This window comes from Diabrotica undecimpunctata, chromosome 3 (genome assembly GCF_040954645.1).
Source record: "Diabrotica undecimpunctata isolate CICGRU chromosome 3, icDiaUnde3, whole genome shotgun sequence".
Lineage (NCBI taxonomy): Eukaryota > Metazoa > Arthropoda > Insecta > Coleoptera > Chrysomelidae > Diabrotica > Diabrotica undecimpunctata.
In genome coordinates, this window is record NC_092805.1 from 50,727,737 (window position 1) to 50,745,183 (window position 17,447).

Sequence of the window (17,447 nt, forward strand, 5' to 3'; positions counted from 1 at the left end):
TTTGAAACAGTACATTTTTATTATATTTGGGTTTGTTTGTTTATCTGGGTACAGTTTCGAAGCGTCTTGGCGTAACTCATTATTCTCACGCGCATTTAATAAAATGTCTGTATATCTGCGCAAGTACGGCGTTATCTCAGGAATAACCGTTTCACAGTGAAACTCGCGATAATAGCTCGTAAGTCTTTATGCACATCTGTGGGCGTACGTAGCTTAAGTGAAAAGTTCAAATACGCCGGGGAATAACCGGTAGCTAAATTTGGTACCGTATTCATGGAAAAACGAATACTGGGTAGCACTTCATCCCATTTAGTATGGTCCCTTTGCACTAATATAGAAATCTGAATCTTTAGATCGCGATTTTTACGTTCCTCCGGATTTTATGGCAGGGTGATAAACAGGAATGAGTGATTGTTGAATACCTAGGCAGTATGTAAGCTGCTGCATTATTTTACTAACGAATTGGGGTCCGTTGTCACTTATTATTCTACGAGGGGTGCCGTATCGTAAACATATTTCGCTTATTAGTACCTTTGTACACTCCTCCGCAGTAGTTTGTTTTAACGGGAATATTTCTATCCATTTCGTGGAAGTATATTCCACTGCGAAAATCCATCTGTTTCCTTTTTCAGTTACAGGTAGTGGACCCACTAAATCAATTGCAACGCATTCAAAGCGTTGTGCCAATACAGGTGTCTGGATCAGACCTGCTGGTTTCAGATTCAAAGGTTTATACCTTTGGCAGTCGATGCATTTCTTTATTATGCTTTATGACATCTCGCCTAATAGTAGGCCAGTAGTAACGAAGAGCAATTCTTTGAATTGTCTTTTCAACACCATAATGTCCTGCGATGGGCATATCATGGCACTCTTTCAAAACATCGGCTTTTTTACTTTGAGGCACTACTAACTGAGCGTCTTCACATTGAAGGTCTTGATTATATCGATACAAGACTCCCTGATTCATGACATAACCGCGATCAGTATATCGGGTGATGTCTACTAATTCAGGTTCTTCCGATTCAAGGCAATCAATAATTATTTTAAGCTGTGAGTCAGTGAACTGTTCCTCTCTAAGTTTCTTATTACTCATCGTTGGTACATCCATTGCGATAGTACAGAGGTCACAAATATCTTTCGTGTCTGGACCACAGATAGGCCTTGATAACATATCGGCGATACGATTCGTTCGTCCGGGAACATATTCAATTCGTAGTTCATAACTTTGCACTTCCAATGACCATCTAGCAAGGCGGCCAGTAGGAGATTTTAGTGACATCAACCATCTTAGTGGTTGATGATCTGTTTTGACAATAATAGGCGAACTTTCTATGTAACCCCGGAATTTATTAATTGCATATACTATAGCTAAAGCTTCTCGCTCTGTCGTACTATAGTTACGTTCAGCGGCTGTGAGTAAGTGACTTGCATACTCTATCGGCTTTTCATTTTCTTCCTTCCCCTGGAGGAGACATGCGCCAAGTGCATATGAACTTGCGTCTGTTTTTATCTTAAAAGAGTTTGTAAAAGTTGCTTGTTGCAGAATAGGAGCTTGCGAAAGCAATCTTTTAAGAGTTTCATAAGCCTGGTTTTGTGCCGGTCCCCAAACAAATGCTACATTCTTCTTAGTTAAGTCTGAAAGAGGTTTGGATATACCTACGAAGTTTGGCACAAAACGTCGAAACTAACTACAAGTTTGTAAAAATGATAAAACATGTTTAACATTGCGTGGTATAGGCATATCAGCAATTGCTGATATCTTCCCAGGATCAGGAGCGATCCCATTGGGCGTCAGAAGGTGCCCTAAATACTTGACAGAAGAGCGCACAAAAGTACAAAACGATCAATAAGCCTTTGAAAAGTAGCAGGCGCGTTTCGGAGACCAAAAGGCATACGATTAAATCTAAAAATACCAAAAGGAGTAATAAAATTTTATCTCGATCTGATGGACGAACACTTATTTGATGATAACCACTTTTCAAATCTAGTGTTGTCATAAGTAGTGTCTGTGTTGTCGCATTCAACAGATCGTCCATCCTCGGCAGAGGATACCTATCTGGTACAGTTATTTCGTTGAGGCGTCTGTAATCGACGCACATGCGAAAAGACCGTCTTTCTTAGGAACGAGCACAGTAGGTGCAGCATAAGCTGAGTCGGATTCATCAATGATTTCAATTTAAATAAATGATGGATTTCATTTTTGAGTATTTCAGCTTTCTGAGGAGTTGTCCTATAAGGAGGCACAGCGATTGGAATATCACTGGTAAAATTAATACAATGTTCAACAAATAGTGTAGGTTCATTATGTTCCATAAAAACACCACTGTACTGATTTATCAAGCATTGTAAGGTACTACGATGAGGCTTCGTCCTGTCGTAAAGTGAGTTCAAGAAGGTTAACTGAAGCATTGCAGGAGTTAGGTTCCCGTAATAATTTATGTTGAACATTAGGAGAATCAGCAAATGAGAATTTCATTTGGGGGATATTAATAATAATATCAGCATTTTTTAAGAAGTCTATGCCAAGAAGAGTTTTAGCTGATGTGTGCTCAGGAAATGCAACAAAAGTTGTAGGTATGGATCCATCTAATAGGAGAACCAAACATTCAAAAATATGAGCTGTTACTGTGCGGCTTACGCCGTCAGCAAGCACTAGACTCATTTTCTTGGAAACATAGTGTAGACCTTTGTTTACAAAATGATTGTATAGCTTATTTACAGCTATAGTACATTTTGCTCCAGTATCAACATATGCGCAACCACTCAAACCTAAGACACTTATTGGTAAGAGGGGGCGATTATTCAAATTGTTAGTTTCTGCTAAAAGAACCTCTACAGAAGAGGCTGCTTCTGTAGTAATAGGATTTACAGAAATTTTACAGTTAGGACAATTAGTTCGAACATAACCAGGAGTATTGCAACCATAACAAACTACACTGGAAGAACGTTGAGGAGGTACATTTGAATTGCTAGGATTCGTATTTAGACGACTAGGAGGTACATACGTGCTAACTGAATCATTAGAATTAGATTGCTTAGTCTTTTGACTAATATTGTTAAATTTTCTGCATTCTGACTGAATATGGTCAAAATGTTTACAAAACCTACACTTCGATTTGAATTTTATTTTGCAAAGTTCCTATTCTGGATTTGATTGAGGTTTTTGTCGACGATCAGAGTCGGTAGCAACTAAACCTTCCTTTAAGGATGCTTCGATTTCTCGAGATTCCATTAAAAGTTTCTTAAAGTTTTGAAATTTATTTCTTGGTAGCCTTTTTCGTAATTTGCGTACCAGTAAGCCATAAACCATATCCAACTAAACCTCTTCAGTTAGGGTATAAGGTAATTGTGCAAGCAAAGCTGGAATATGGGAAACAAATAATTCAGTAGGTTCACTAGAATTTTGTTCACGCGAGAATACTTCTCGAAATATTAAATAAGGCGGAAGTTTTTTCGAATAGGCATCTTCTACGGCCTGTACAGCCACCATGTAGCACCAAAACCATTAAGCAGCATGGATAAACCACGAAGAGCATTCTCATCACTTATTTGGGAGCAGTCCTTAAAAGTGATTATGTACATTGTCAAGAAAAGTTTCAACATCAGCGTTAATAGTACCATCAAAACGAGCAGTACATTTAACGAAATTTCCACCTGGCATATGTGTAGGAGTTCTTGTAAGATCTCTGATTTGTAGCAAAAGATCTTCAGATACTTGTTTATTAGAATTAGTAAGTACTAGATGATTGAAAGTAAAGATTGAAACTGATCTTGAGACATTGTCATCATAGTAGGAGCAGAACACTCTCCTGTAAGATTTTGTGAATTGGCTTTCGGCATTGTTCAAGATATAACAGACAACCAAATATCACTAAATATGCAATAAAATTATTTTATTGTAAAACTGAAATGGTTATATAAGCAATAAAAGTTATTTTATTGAAAAAAGATATATAAATATGAGCAATAAGTTATTTTATTGAGAATGGGATATAATTATATGCAATAAAAGATTTTATTGAAAGAGTTATATAATTATATACGTAATAAAAGTTATTTTATTGAGAAAAATGTATAATTATACGTAATAAATGTTATTTTATTGAAAAAATTGTGTAATTATACGCAATAAATATTATTTTATTGAAAAAGTTGTATAATTATACGCAATAAAAGTTATTTTATTGAAAAACTTGTATAATTATACGCAATAAAAGTTATTTTATTGAAAAACTTGTATAATTATACGCAATAAAAGTTATTTTATCGAAAAAGTTGTATAATTATATATTTTAATAGAAAATCTGAACAAATTGGATAAAATGTTACATTTGGCAACAAAATGTTGAAAAAATTTGAAGAACTACGAAATTATGTTAGACATAGGCAACACTGCGTAGAACGACAAACGAAAACGAGTATTCGCTAGAATAATCGAAATGAATCGATTTCCGTACTGTCATGATCACGTCGATGCAAAATCGATATGCCGGCATGGACAAGCGTAAAACCGCGCGAAATGGACGGTGCCATGCTGTGAAAGTAGGGTTAATGATTCAAAAAAATACTTACAGCGAAATCTACGGTATCAAAAGCACTTTAACACTTACGAAATAATGTTCATTCTCGGCCACTAGTTGGGACGCCAGGTTTAAGGGGATGGTTAGGTTGGGATGTGATTCTCGAGAAATAAGGGTTCATTTCGTAATAACTTCACTGCAAATAGGTAGAAACGCACAGGTTGATGTAAATGATAATAAAACACATTGCTTGATGTGGTGTATTCAGATGAAAAAATAAAACAATAGACATTATTAAAACTACATTATACAGATAAACACATGTTGATTGCTATGTAGATAATATGACAATGCCAATGAATTGGCAGACAATCGTTGACAGCATCCTACGTCACAATGGTTAACAGGGTTGCCAAGTATAATCTTTATTTTTCTACACTTTTGATTTAATTGTATAAAAAATATATAAACCACTCAATATTAACTGATTTTATATAAAATATATTTTAATAGTATTATTCTCATTGACAAAGTTGAGTACTCACCTAAATCAGTTGCTAACTGTGTAAATTTTAGAAGAACAGCATTTTTTCCATAATAACTTTCTTTGGTCACTTTGGTAAATATGTTCTACTGCAAAATGATGCTGGCAAATTACCCTCTGTTTCAGGTCACTGATATCCATCAATATAATATCAATATTTCCGTAGTTTTTTTGCCAAATTTTTGTGCGCTCTACGTCTTTCAGGGGAAATTTAAAGAAAGATATATTATTATTTGTTCCATCGTTTCTTTCAAAACATCCCGCGTAAACACACTTATGCGTTACAGAGGCCATTTTATCTAAAATGTGAGTCCTTTTTTTTATAAAATTCCGCTATAACTTGTCACAGATAATACACCTATAGGGTAAGTTCGGCCCTGACACTACTGCTACCGTCCTACCTCCTCGCAAGTCAGAGAGAGAATGAGAAATCTCGATACGGTTTTCGAGTAGCGCATCTAGTTGTTGATACGTCTTTCGGTTATCACCAGGTAGGCCATCTAGTGGGTGGTTTATAATCAATGGTATTAGTTAGTTACTGGAATTTGTCAGATCTTCTTTACATTCATCGAACTACATTTAAATTGTGTGAATTTGTGTATTCTATAAACAAAATTTCAATTTAAAATAATGCCTACAACAATTTTTGAACCAGAGAGGGTGTTAAATGTAGAAGAAATGTGGGAAGAACGCCTTAATTTAACATAAAATGTGAATAACAAAGTAAAAATATATCGGCAAAGATGTTTAATTAAATTTAAAAACTTAAGAATTTAAAAGTTTAAAAATTAAAGTCAATTTAAATTAAATTAATTGAACTTCTTTTAAAAACTTAAAAAGAATGTTTAGTAAGTAAAATTAATCTCTTTCGTGCTCTTTCGTGATTTATTAAAACGACATGGCAACACTGCCAAATACAAAACTTTCCCTCATTTGTAGTTTGTAGCTTGGCTAACTTCACCGGCACTTTCTCTATACTTTTGCTTTGCCGCATAGTACAATGCTTTTGCCCCTTCTGTCTTTATAAGGAAATTGACTGAACCATGGTGATTTGTTCCATTTATTGACTATTTTACTATAAAACTACCCTTTTGATCTGTTTGAATTCCATTCTTTTTCCTATCGAGTCCAAATTCACTTTTTAATATGAAATAAGTAGTTTAAATAATGCAATTTAACTTTGTCTGGCATTTTTAGTGTTCTTCCTATGTTTGCCAATTTGTCTGTAACACAATTGCCCTGGAATCCATGCCAGAATAATACTGATGTTCTGTTGATTGCCCCTTTTGGTCATGTTAGGGGTATGTTCAGTTTCCAATCAGTAAGATGTTTTCCCTATCTTTTGGATAGCACTCTTAGAATCAGACAAGATTAAGGGCCTCTTGATATCCTTATCCAAGATAAATTGAACCGCATGAGTAATTGCAATAATCTCTGCAGTGCAAACTTAAGTCTGTGTAGGGAGTTTACTAGAGTATGAGTATTCAAAGTCAGGACAAAAAACACCAAATCCTGCTGAGCCCTTACTATCAACTGACCCATCTGTAAAGATTATAGTGTAAAGTGGATTGTCAAGTGAGGTTCTTTGAAATTGAATTAATGCATGCTCATCACCTTTATTAGATTGCACATTCCTAATAGGGATAGAAGGTAATTGACACTCTAAATTCAAAATTGTGGCACAGAAATAACTCACTATACCTATAGAAATAAATATAGAAAATAAATTTAGGGTATGCTGGAATTTATTCATGATGGAAACTAAGAGGGGAATACTTTTTTATTCCAGTAATTATGATTTTTCTGCATTGATATCTGTAATTGATTCAAGGCAGAAATTATTGGATTATTAAGTAGCATAAGATTTTTTAGGAGGAATTTAGATTTAAGCCATTCCCATCTGTACTTGAGAAGAATTTGACCACTTTCACCTAACAATGCATGAATAGGGGTAGGTCTCATACATCCTGTTACGATACGAATACTCTTATATTGTAATTTACCTAACCTGTTGATTAGCGCCTTAGGACAATCTGATATTTGACATCCATAATCTAAACGACTCTGTATCAAACCATTATGAACTATCTGGAGAGTTTTAGGATCACTACCCCAATATGTTCCACATAGAGCTCTCATGACATTCAATCTACAACTTACTTTTAATTCTATTAAATTCACATATGATTTCCAGTTTAGGTTTTTTTAATAACTACCCCTAAATATTTCACTGTGTCCACCCATTTAATTACATGATCCCTATTTCTTACGTTCAGAGGATTAAATTTACAATTCCCTTTTTGAAATATAATTGCTGAAGACTTATTGTAAGATAGATTAAAGTTGGGTTCTAATAACCAGAGATCCATCCTTTCCATTAACAAGTTCAAAGAATTAATTAACTTAAGTAGATCAGCACCACTAACCAAAATAACTAAATCATCTGCATACTGTATCAGATTACAATCGTTGGGAATAATCTCATATAAAAATAGGGAATACAGATTAAATAACATTGGACTTAGAGGGGAGCCCTAAGGTAACCCCTGATTAGTTTTTCTTGGACCATGAATTTGACCAGTTTTGTCCTTTACATAAATACTACGATCATTTAATATAGAATAAATGACATTTGCTAGTTGAATAGGAATGCTATATTTAATTAGTTTAGAGTATAAAAGAGAGATGTTGACACTATCATAATCAATTCAATTGATTGCATGACAACCCTTGTAGTATTTTATAATTTAGTAATGAAATGAATTCCATGCAACCTCTAATCCTTGTAAAACCAAGTTGCAATGGAATTAAAATATGATTATGTTCTAACAACCACTCAATTCTGTTTTTAATGAATGTTTCCAGCATTTTACCAACGCACGATGAAAGAACAATTGGCCTATAATTAAATGGGTCAGTTTTATCCTTTCCATGTTTAACAATAGGTAATAGGGCGGTTTGTTTCAACGAGATAGGAACCTGTCCCTTCCAGATACATTCAATAAAGAATTGAATTAAGAGTAATGATCCAGAGTGCGGTAAATTGTTTAACATAAGAGTATGAAACCTGATCAGGACCCACAGCAGAATCAGTTTTAGAAAGAAGAGTATTGTGATATTCATCAAATGATATGGGATTCTCAGAATACTGCAGAGGACTGAAACCTCAGGAAATAGGTGAGAGAGATGTTAAAATTTTCTGGGATACCTCCTCAGGTGGCAATTGAGATAAAAGAGACAATTTACTACCAGCAACCTTGATAATTTTATTCCAAATATCTTTAAGGGGAGTATTTCTATTTAGTTTGCTACAAAAGGATCTAAAGCTTATTTTTCGCTTTAATTTTAGAAATTTGCTAGCTTTAATATAATATTCTCTATAATATTATGTTTGACTATTGGAAATTATTATGTTGACGTGCTTAGTAATTGTATTAAAGTGGTTTAAGAGCTACTACATACCTACAATTAAATAAAACAAGGTAATTAAATAAAACAATAAAACACAGTTAATCTTACAAGGGAAAATCGAAGGTAGGAGAGGCCGGCCGGCCGCAAACAATTATCCTGGTTAAGGAATATTTTAGAATGGACAGGAATACACAATACAGGCGAGCTGTGTCACGCCGCCAAGAACAGAATTCTAGTAATGAGATAGTCGCCTACGCACTTTGGTGTATGGCATGTTAAGAAGAAGAAGAAGGTTCAATTTGTCTTCCTTATCAAATTAAAAATCTGCCCTCATAGATACCCACAGACAGCTGGTAAATGGTATTCTAGGAAAAACCTTTAGTGATAACACAGTCGCCGGCGCTCGTTCCACAGTGATGTTCGACGGCTATGTTTCGGTAGAAACCTAAGACTAGTAGATAACACTGAATCTTTCTTCTGTAATATCAGTTATCTCGGCTCTTTGTGTAGCGTCTTTCATTTCCGAGAAAAATAAAATCTAAAATTTTTAGCAATTTCAGAAAGTTATGGAGTCTTCTAAATATGTAAATTTCTTTTTTTGTTTGTTAATTTCTCAGTTATGCTTTTACCCTATCTTTTTGATATATCTTTTCTGGTGGCATTTTATCTAGATCGTTTATGTCGTAGTTCTTTATAATGTTAACACGGTTGCGTGTTGATAAAGTATTGCGGGATTTGTCTGTTTTAGTAGATAAATATCTTTCAAGTAATACGAATTACATTGTTTTACTTAATACATTAAACACATATTGACAAGTTTTTTTAACTCCGCCTACATGATCATTGAGTAGATTTACTATTTCAATGATCTTGCGATCAACGGTATCAACGATGCTGCTAAAACATTTTATCGGAAGCAGTTGCTCGAACAGTTTGACGAAGATTCTAGTGACTTAAAAAGGACAAAAACCATCTAATCGAGAATGGAGACGATCCAAACTTGAAAATAAACGGAGATACTTCCCGTAAAATCTATGAAACTTCTAATAAAACCGATGAGAAATTAGAAATATTTAGAAAGGGTAAACATTTGTTATTTTGCACTCGAGTTTTTTGACGATATTAGTGAGGTAGTTTATTTTTGGTACTGTCTGATTCTGAATTGTAAATAGGAAATTTTCTGTATTGGAGCAGATAATGCTCTATTGTTGATTTAGGTATTCTTGGTTGTTCTTTTGTTTTACTGGGATTTAGTTTTATTTTTGTTTAATTAATTCTTCCACCTTCAATTTTAAATTTGTTTTTTTATGAGATATCAATATTATATTTTTAGCATATTACAGATCATAGATCATTCAGGTATATATATATATATATATATATATATATATATATATATATATATATATAGATATATATATATATATATATATATATATATATATATATATATATATATATATATATATATATATATATATATATTGTTATGCTATGTAAAATTGAAAATAATATTTTCTTGCTCTTAATATATTTCAAAGTATAAAATATAATAATTCAAAATATTTCAACTGATAAACTATAAAAGATATTTCGAAGAAATGAAAGTCCATTATCTTTGGATTACCTGTAGTAAACAAAATTTAAAGATATGCATAAATTATTTTCTTTGTAAAATATATTTGAGTGAACGTAGTGAAATAATGGAACAATGAAAGTGGATTTTCCAAATAGACTTGTACGCCGATACGGTGAATAAGACAATAGAATCGAAATATTTAAAATGTATAATTCTCCATTAGTTTTTAAGAATTTGTAGAACCGATTAGCATGTTAATAGTTTTTAGGAAATTTATAATTGTAGGTAAAATTGTTTGTTTGTTATCTTAATGGTAGATGGGGATACGTATGACGAGCTTTGATTGGAGGAGATTAAAAAAGGTGGGATAGCTATGTAGGAATGAGAATTTAGCTAGGTTTTTGAGGGAGAAAAGATAATCAGTTGTTTTCCAAGGGTGCAAGGCGAACAGTCGTTTTTCTTTGGCGATTCACAAGTGATAGTAAGCATTAGAAGTGAATGTTTGTGAGTTTTCGTGGACTAAGTGTATCCTGACGGAAGCTGATCCAGTAAAATATTGTAAGTCATACTTTTCTACTTATATATTCCAAGAGTCACTGTTCGGGCCGGAACGAGAGATTCAGTTTATCGAGAGGAGAAGAGGCTAGCATCTTTTGAACGATACGTGCATCTGAAGGAGATCATTGAAGACGAGAGGCTCGCAATAATTTGTTGTAAGATTGCTGATTACCTAGGGAACTGCTAAGAATGGATAGTGTAGGCTACAAGGAACAAGGATTTTGGACAACTCATCATCAGAGAGATAGTTTTTTTTACTGTTGTAAAAACAACCTGTATAGTATTGTAATCGTAGTATAGGTATTTTATCAAATTGTGCGCTCAGCTCGGCAGCTATCGTGTTAACGTGTGTGCGACTGATTTCCTAGATCAGGGACCCGTGCTCCCCTCGTTATGTAACTTAAGACAGACAGTGCCAATTTGCCTCTCGGCAAGTAAAGGCCGGGTGTGTGTGATCCCGAAAAGTGCGTGGTGCGTAAGTGATAAATGCGCTTGTAAACCCGGTGTTTTGTGTTAAAACGTATATAGTTGGTCTCTCTCAATTTTATCATTTCATGTATATCTGTTACTGCCTCCCCGCACTCACTGTAAAGCTAATATTTGTATAACTCTTTATGTAACTATCAGAATTGCGATAATTGTCAATGTTTGAACCAGCCCTTAAGTCTATTGTGTAAATAAATCGAAGGAAAATACATTTTAATTGTTTTATTGCTTCAGTGGTCCTTAATAAATATTTTGAAGTAATTAGGTGTTCAAATACGCCTCTCTTAAATGTGGATAGTTTGGCAACAAAGTTTACCCTTTCCATCCATTTGTGGTCCTTCGAGCCGGATATATTGTTTATCGCAATTCCCGCTCTGATTTATCTTCATAAATCAAATTAATTTTCTCTTATTTTAATTCTTTTCCCACAAAAATTAAAATAAAATTCGTTACTAAGTGCTCTTCACAAAATAGAACTTTGCATAAGATAAACAATCTCACGGCACATGGAACATTACGTCACCACGCAAGTGTTTGAAGTGTTTCCACCCAACATTCTTAGATTTATCGTTCTTCGCCGTTATCAAGTAAAATTGCTGACAAGAAACATGTGATGTGATTATGGATTTATGGAGTTTTTACGATTCATTTCTACTTGGTGAGTTCGTTCCAAAATATATTTTTATAATCGCGTACAGGGACTTTCAAAAGTTCGAACGCATATTATTAGTATACAGGACGAGTTTATATTTCGCAGGATTCGTACAGACATTATTTTCTGAGACTCTTGTTTATTATACGGGGTGGACTAAGCTGTGTTTTAGACTCTAAAATTTTTTTATTTTCTCGTGTATCTCTCATAGATAAATATCTCGCAAAGCTTTCGATACATCTATAACCGCAATGGATCAATTGAAGAAACAACGCAAACCGTTGAAATCAAAAATCTCTCGTATCTCTAATTGGTTAAGGGATAACTCTGCTCAAGAAACGGATCCCTTGCAGTTCCAACTCCGTAGTACTGAACTAAAGAATTGTTACGCCAAATATGATGACCTCATGGATCAGATTGAGGAACTGGACGAAGCAAATACTGAAGAACGCGATAGGGAAGACATTGAAGAAAAGTACTTCTCAACTCTAGCAGGTCTTCAACATAGAATGGAGATGCTGCAACCTCTTTCACACCAGTCCAGTTCCACTTCTCCACGTTTAACTAGTGCTAAAGTGACTCTTCCCGAAATTAAAATTCAAACCTTCTCAGGATGCTTCTCAGAATGGAGTGCATTCTATCAGCTCTTCGAGACGTTAATTATCAACAACCCGGAACTCAACAACGTCCAGCGTTTTGTTTATCTCAAATCTTTTCTACGCAACGAACCTCTCCAGTTGGTAGAAAACATCCAAGTTTTAGAAGAAAACTTCCAAATCGCGTTAGACACTCTTCGAAATCGCTACGAAAACAAATCGCGCGTAATTAGTTTGCTTATACAGCGTCTTTTGAAAGTTCCATCCTTAGTCAAAACTAATGCAAAGGCCTTACGTGAATTTTTGGTCACCGCAAAACAGACCTTACTCGCGCTGAAAAATATGAATGTACCCATCGAGCATTGGGATCTCTTATTAATAGAAATATTTTTGCAAAAAGTGGACTTTACCACTCACCGGTCTTTCGAATACGAGTTAGGGTCAAAAGATATTCCCACGCTAAATCAATTCTTTGATTTTTTAGAAAAAAAGTGTGACATTATGGAAAAGTTAAACTCCTCAGATAATACCGATAAAAAAGTTATTAAAACTCACGCTAAAACGGTTCTCTTCTCTTCGGCAAGTAATAAAAATAACTCATACTCCAAAACATGCGTATTTTGTAATAATGCTACATACAGTATTTATGCATGCACAAAATTTGCTAATCTTTTCTTACAGGATAAGTATAAATTTGTTAATGAAAACAAACTATGTCGCAACTGTTTAGGAACTAAACACTTCTCTCTAGATTGTTCGTCTCAACGTTTATGTAGTATATGCAAGAAAAGGCATCACACACTCTTGCACAATGACCATCAAAATAGCTCTTCTTCTAGTAGATCTTTTCAACGACAAAATCACGCAACCTCTCGCAATGTACAAAACACTTGGTCTGATGGTGAAGCCGGTCCAAGTAATTCTGTCTCTCGCTCTGCAACTCAAACCTCTCAGGTCTCAAATGTGATGACTTCTCTCTCTGCTCTGTCAATAAAGCAGGATGTTCTGCTGGCAACCGCTCTAGTCACTATTTATTCAAAGCATGGCGTAATCATACACGCTAGATGTATTTTAGATAGTGGATCTCAGTCGTCATTTGTCTCTAAAGATTTGGTTCAAAAATTAAATCTCTCTCCTTATAGCAAAAGGTTACAAATCTCTACTATCTCTGAACATAGTTTATTCTCGAACAAAATGGTTGATCTAGAAATTTTTCCATACAGAAGAAATGGTAATGGTTTCAAAATCTCCTGTGCTATTTTAGACAACATAACTTGTAGACTCCCCCAGGTATCCATAAACAGAAGTAAATTTAATATTCCCTCTACAGTCACTCTCGCAGATCCCACCTACTCTGTCCCTGGAAATATAGATCTTCTTCTTGCCAGTGACATATATAGCGAGTTGTTATCGGATGGTTTAATACGTTTAGGTAAAGGACTCCCTGTTCTCCAGAACACACACTTAGGGTACATTATGTTTGGTTCTTTACCTCCTTACGCACTTCACAAAGGAATTTATCGCTCACAGTTGTCCCCTACACAGTCAAATGTCTATTTATTTGTCCAGTCCACATCTGAGGAAGATAAGCTCGATAATATAATTCGACAATTCTTCGAAATCGAAGAAGTGACCCCCTCTGTTAAAATCTCCTCCTCTGAGGATCTGGCTGAACAAATATTCACTGAAACAACTCAAATTCTACCTTCTGGCCGGTTTCAGGTAAAGCTTCCTCTCATTTCTGAAACAGCACATAAAATGCTGGGCAATTCTTACAATATGGCTAGGAAAAGGTTTATTAGTTTAGAAAATAAACTCTTAAAACACGAAAATGTATACTCTCAATATAAAGCATTCATCAATGAATATGTTTCTCTTGGACATGCCAAAAAAGTTCCTCTTTCTCTCACAAATGTGCACTTAGAAAATAAATACTTTTTACCTCATCACTCTGTCATAAAAGAAGAATCATTAACTACCAAATTACGGGTGGTTTTTGATGGCTCCATGAAAAGTTCCAGTGGCTATTCTCTTAATGACATCCTGTTGAAAGGAAAAACTCTTCAGCCTGAACTTTTCGACATTCTCCTTCGGTTTAGATTGTATACCTATGTCTTCACTTCCGACATACAAAAAATGTACAGGCAGGTACAAATTCATCCTGATCACACATTCCTGCAGAATATCCTCTGGCGGGATTCTCCGGAACAGGACATCGAATGTCTTGAGCTTCAAACCGTAACTTATGGAACAAAAAGCGCAAGCTTTCAAAGTACTCGTTGTTTGATGGAATTAGCTAAAACTCATCAAAACAACTACCCATTGGCCTCCGATGCTCTCTTAACAGGCTGCTATGTAGATGACATTCTATATGGGGCCAATGACACGCAAACTCTTCTTAAGGCTCATAATGAGATAACTGACCTACTCAACAAGGCATGCATTTCTCTTCATAAATGGTGCTCTAATTCAAAAATGTTTTTAGAAAATGTTTCTACTCTCTCTACAAACTCTGCCTATGTTATTTCACCAGAGAATGCTTCTAATAAGGTTTTAGGTCTCTGTTGGAACCCCAGTACTAATACATTTTCAATTTCTGTACCTCAATTATCAATAAAGGATAATTACACAAAAGGGGAAGTACTCTCTATTATCGCTCAAATTTTTGATCCACAAGGGCTCATTAATCCCGTAACTGTTCTTGCTAAAATTATTATGCAAAAAATTTGGATTTCTAAAATTAATTGGAATGACTCCGTGGATTCAAATATTTTAAATGAATGGTTGAAGTTTATAACTGATCTCGCTGCTCTCAAAGACATAAACATACCCAGATGTCTTTTCTCATGTCATGAAATTTCTTCTACTGAAATTCACTCTTTTTCTGACGCAGGTTTGAAAGCATATGCTGCTTGTTGTTATATACGGGTTATCTACAAATCAAAAAATGTCTCGTGCTCTCTCATTGCTTCGAAAAGTCGTATTGCTCCTTTAAAGACCATAACGCTTCCAAGGCTGGAACTTATGGGTGCTTTATTGGCTAGCAAGCTCACCACAAAGGTGGTTGATATCATAAAGGATAAATTGCCCTCTATAAACATGTGGAGCGATTCTGAGATAGTTTTGGCGTGGCTCAGATCACATCACTCCAGATGGAATCAATTTGTCGCCAACAGGGTAGCTCAAATTCAAGAAAATTCTTCTCACTCTCATTGGAGACACGTAAAGTCTAAAGACAACCCTGCTGACATCCTCTCCAGAGGAATGATGCCCTCTAACATACTCAACTCCACTCTTTGGTTTCACGGTCCTCAGTTTTTGCAAACATTTGACCTAAATTTGTCTGAGTATAGTCCGAAATTTAATTCTAATAAATTGCCTGAAGAAAGAAAAGTTGTTCTTCACACTCGAAGTGCTCAATTTGATTTCTTTGTCATGCTTTCTGAAAGGTTCTCCAGTTTCACGAAATATGTAAGGACTATAGCTTATGTACTCAGATTTGGTAATAACGCAAAGTCTGTCACTCAAAAATTATCCGGTGCACTTGAAGTATCTGAACTTCAAAATGCCGAAATGAAAATTATAAAATTATTGCAAAACTCAAGTTTCTCCTCAGAAATTGCTGATCTCAAAGGCAATAAGATTATTTCTAATAAGTCTCTCTTACAATTTGCTCCTTTTCTTGACAAAAATGAAATGCTCCGTGTAGGTGGACGTCTTAGGTATTCCGAAGTTACCTTTGATCAAAAATATCCTCTCCTCCTCCCCTCGAAAAATCATGTTGTTCGTCTAATTCTCAAAAAAGAACATCTTAGGCTCCATCATGCAGGTCCTCAGAATACTCTCTCTCAAGTTCGCCTTAGATATTGGCCCTTGAATGGTCTACGGGAGATTAAGAGGATAGTCCACGAATGTCATGTTTGTTTCAAGTTTAATGCCAAACCCTTAGCTCAAATCATGTCTGATTTACCTAAGGAACGCTTATGCTCTGCTCAAGTTTTTGCTCATGTAGGTTTTAATTTTGGTGGTCCCTTTCTAATAAAGGCCTCTAAACTTCGTAAAAGTCCCTTGATAAAGTCATACATAGCTCTATTTGTCTGTATGTCCACACGTGCGGTTCATATAGAATTAGTCAGTGGGCTCACAACAGAAGCGTTTCTTCTTACTCTATCAGTCGAAGAGGTCTCCCTCAGACTATATTCTCTGATAATGCGACAAACTTTCTTGGGGCTAAAAATCAGTTATTCGAACTCTATAATTTCTTGAAAAATAAGGAAACTAACTCTTCTATTCAGGCATTTTTAGCCTCCTCTCAAATTCGGTGGAAAACAATACCACCTCGATCTCCTCATCATGGAGGACTCTGGGAGAGCGCTAAACATCATATCTATAGATTGTTGGGCAATCTCAAAATTACATTCGAGGAATTCAGTACCGTGCTTACCCAAATTGAAGCCGTACTTAATTCTCGGCCCATTTGTGCCCTCTCTAATGATCCCTCCGATTTCACATATCTTACCCCTGGTCACTTCCTAATTGGAAGGTCTCTCACCTCGCTACCCGACCAGGAGTATACATCTATCCCGGAAAATAGACTTAGCATCTGGCAAAATCTTTCTAAGCTCCAGCAACTTTTTTGGAAAAAGTGGTCGACTGATTATCTGAATCGACTTCAAAATCGTCCAAAATGGTTTCTCCCATTCAAAAATTTAGAACCCAATGACCTTGTGTTAGTTAAAGAAGATAATCTCCCTCCTCTCTACTGGTCATTGGCACGAGTGATGGATGTCTTTCCGGGTAAAGATGGCCGAGTGAGAATTGCATCTGTTAAAACTAAGGATGGGATTTTCAAACGCACGATAACAAAATTGTGTCCCCTTCCTAGCGAAGGATTATGTTAATGTTATTAGGTTTAGTACTTTTACTCATATGTTGTTTGTACACTATTACTCATATTGTTTTTTTATGTACTCTTTTCTTTTTTTGCTTTTTATAATGTTAAAGCTAGTGCTTCAACTGGGGGCAGTATGTTGTAAAAACAACCTGTATAGTATTGTAATCGTAGTATAGTTATTTTATCAAATTGTGCGCTCAGCTCGGC

The 17,447-nt window shown here is 35.1% G+C and overlaps 1 protein-coding gene across 1 annotated transcript; it reads left to right on the forward strand.

Annotated features, from left to right (window-relative positions):
- The first annotated feature begins 12,001 nt into the window (after positions 1 to 12,001).
- On the forward strand, positions 12,002 to 17,247 carry LOC140435779 (uncharacterized). Its single transcript, XM_072524497.1, has 3 exons — positions 12,002 to 14,782; positions 15,344 to 16,354; positions 16,642 to 17,247. The coding sequence occupies exons 1-3, from the start codon at positions 12,002 to 12,004 to the stop codon at positions 17,245 to 17,247; spliced, it is 4,398 nt and encodes a 1,465-aa protein (XP_072380598.1).
- The last annotated feature ends 200 nt before the right edge of the window (positions 17,248 to 17,447 follow it).

Excerpts from the sequence above, each read along its gene's own strand:
- LOC140435779 (XM_072524497.1), top strand. The coding sequence starts at position 12,002 with ATGGATCAATTGAAGAAACAACGCAAACCGTTGAAATCAAAAATCTCT. Across the intron at positions 14,783-15,343 it reads TAACTGACCTACTCAACAAG|ACCATAACGCTTCCAAGGCT; the intron begins GCATGCATTTCT and ends GCTCCTTTAAAG. Across the intron at positions 16,355-16,641 it reads CTGCTCAAGTTTTTGCTCAT|GCATTTTTAGCCTCCTCTCA; the intron begins GTAGGTTTTAAT and ends TCTTCTATTCAG.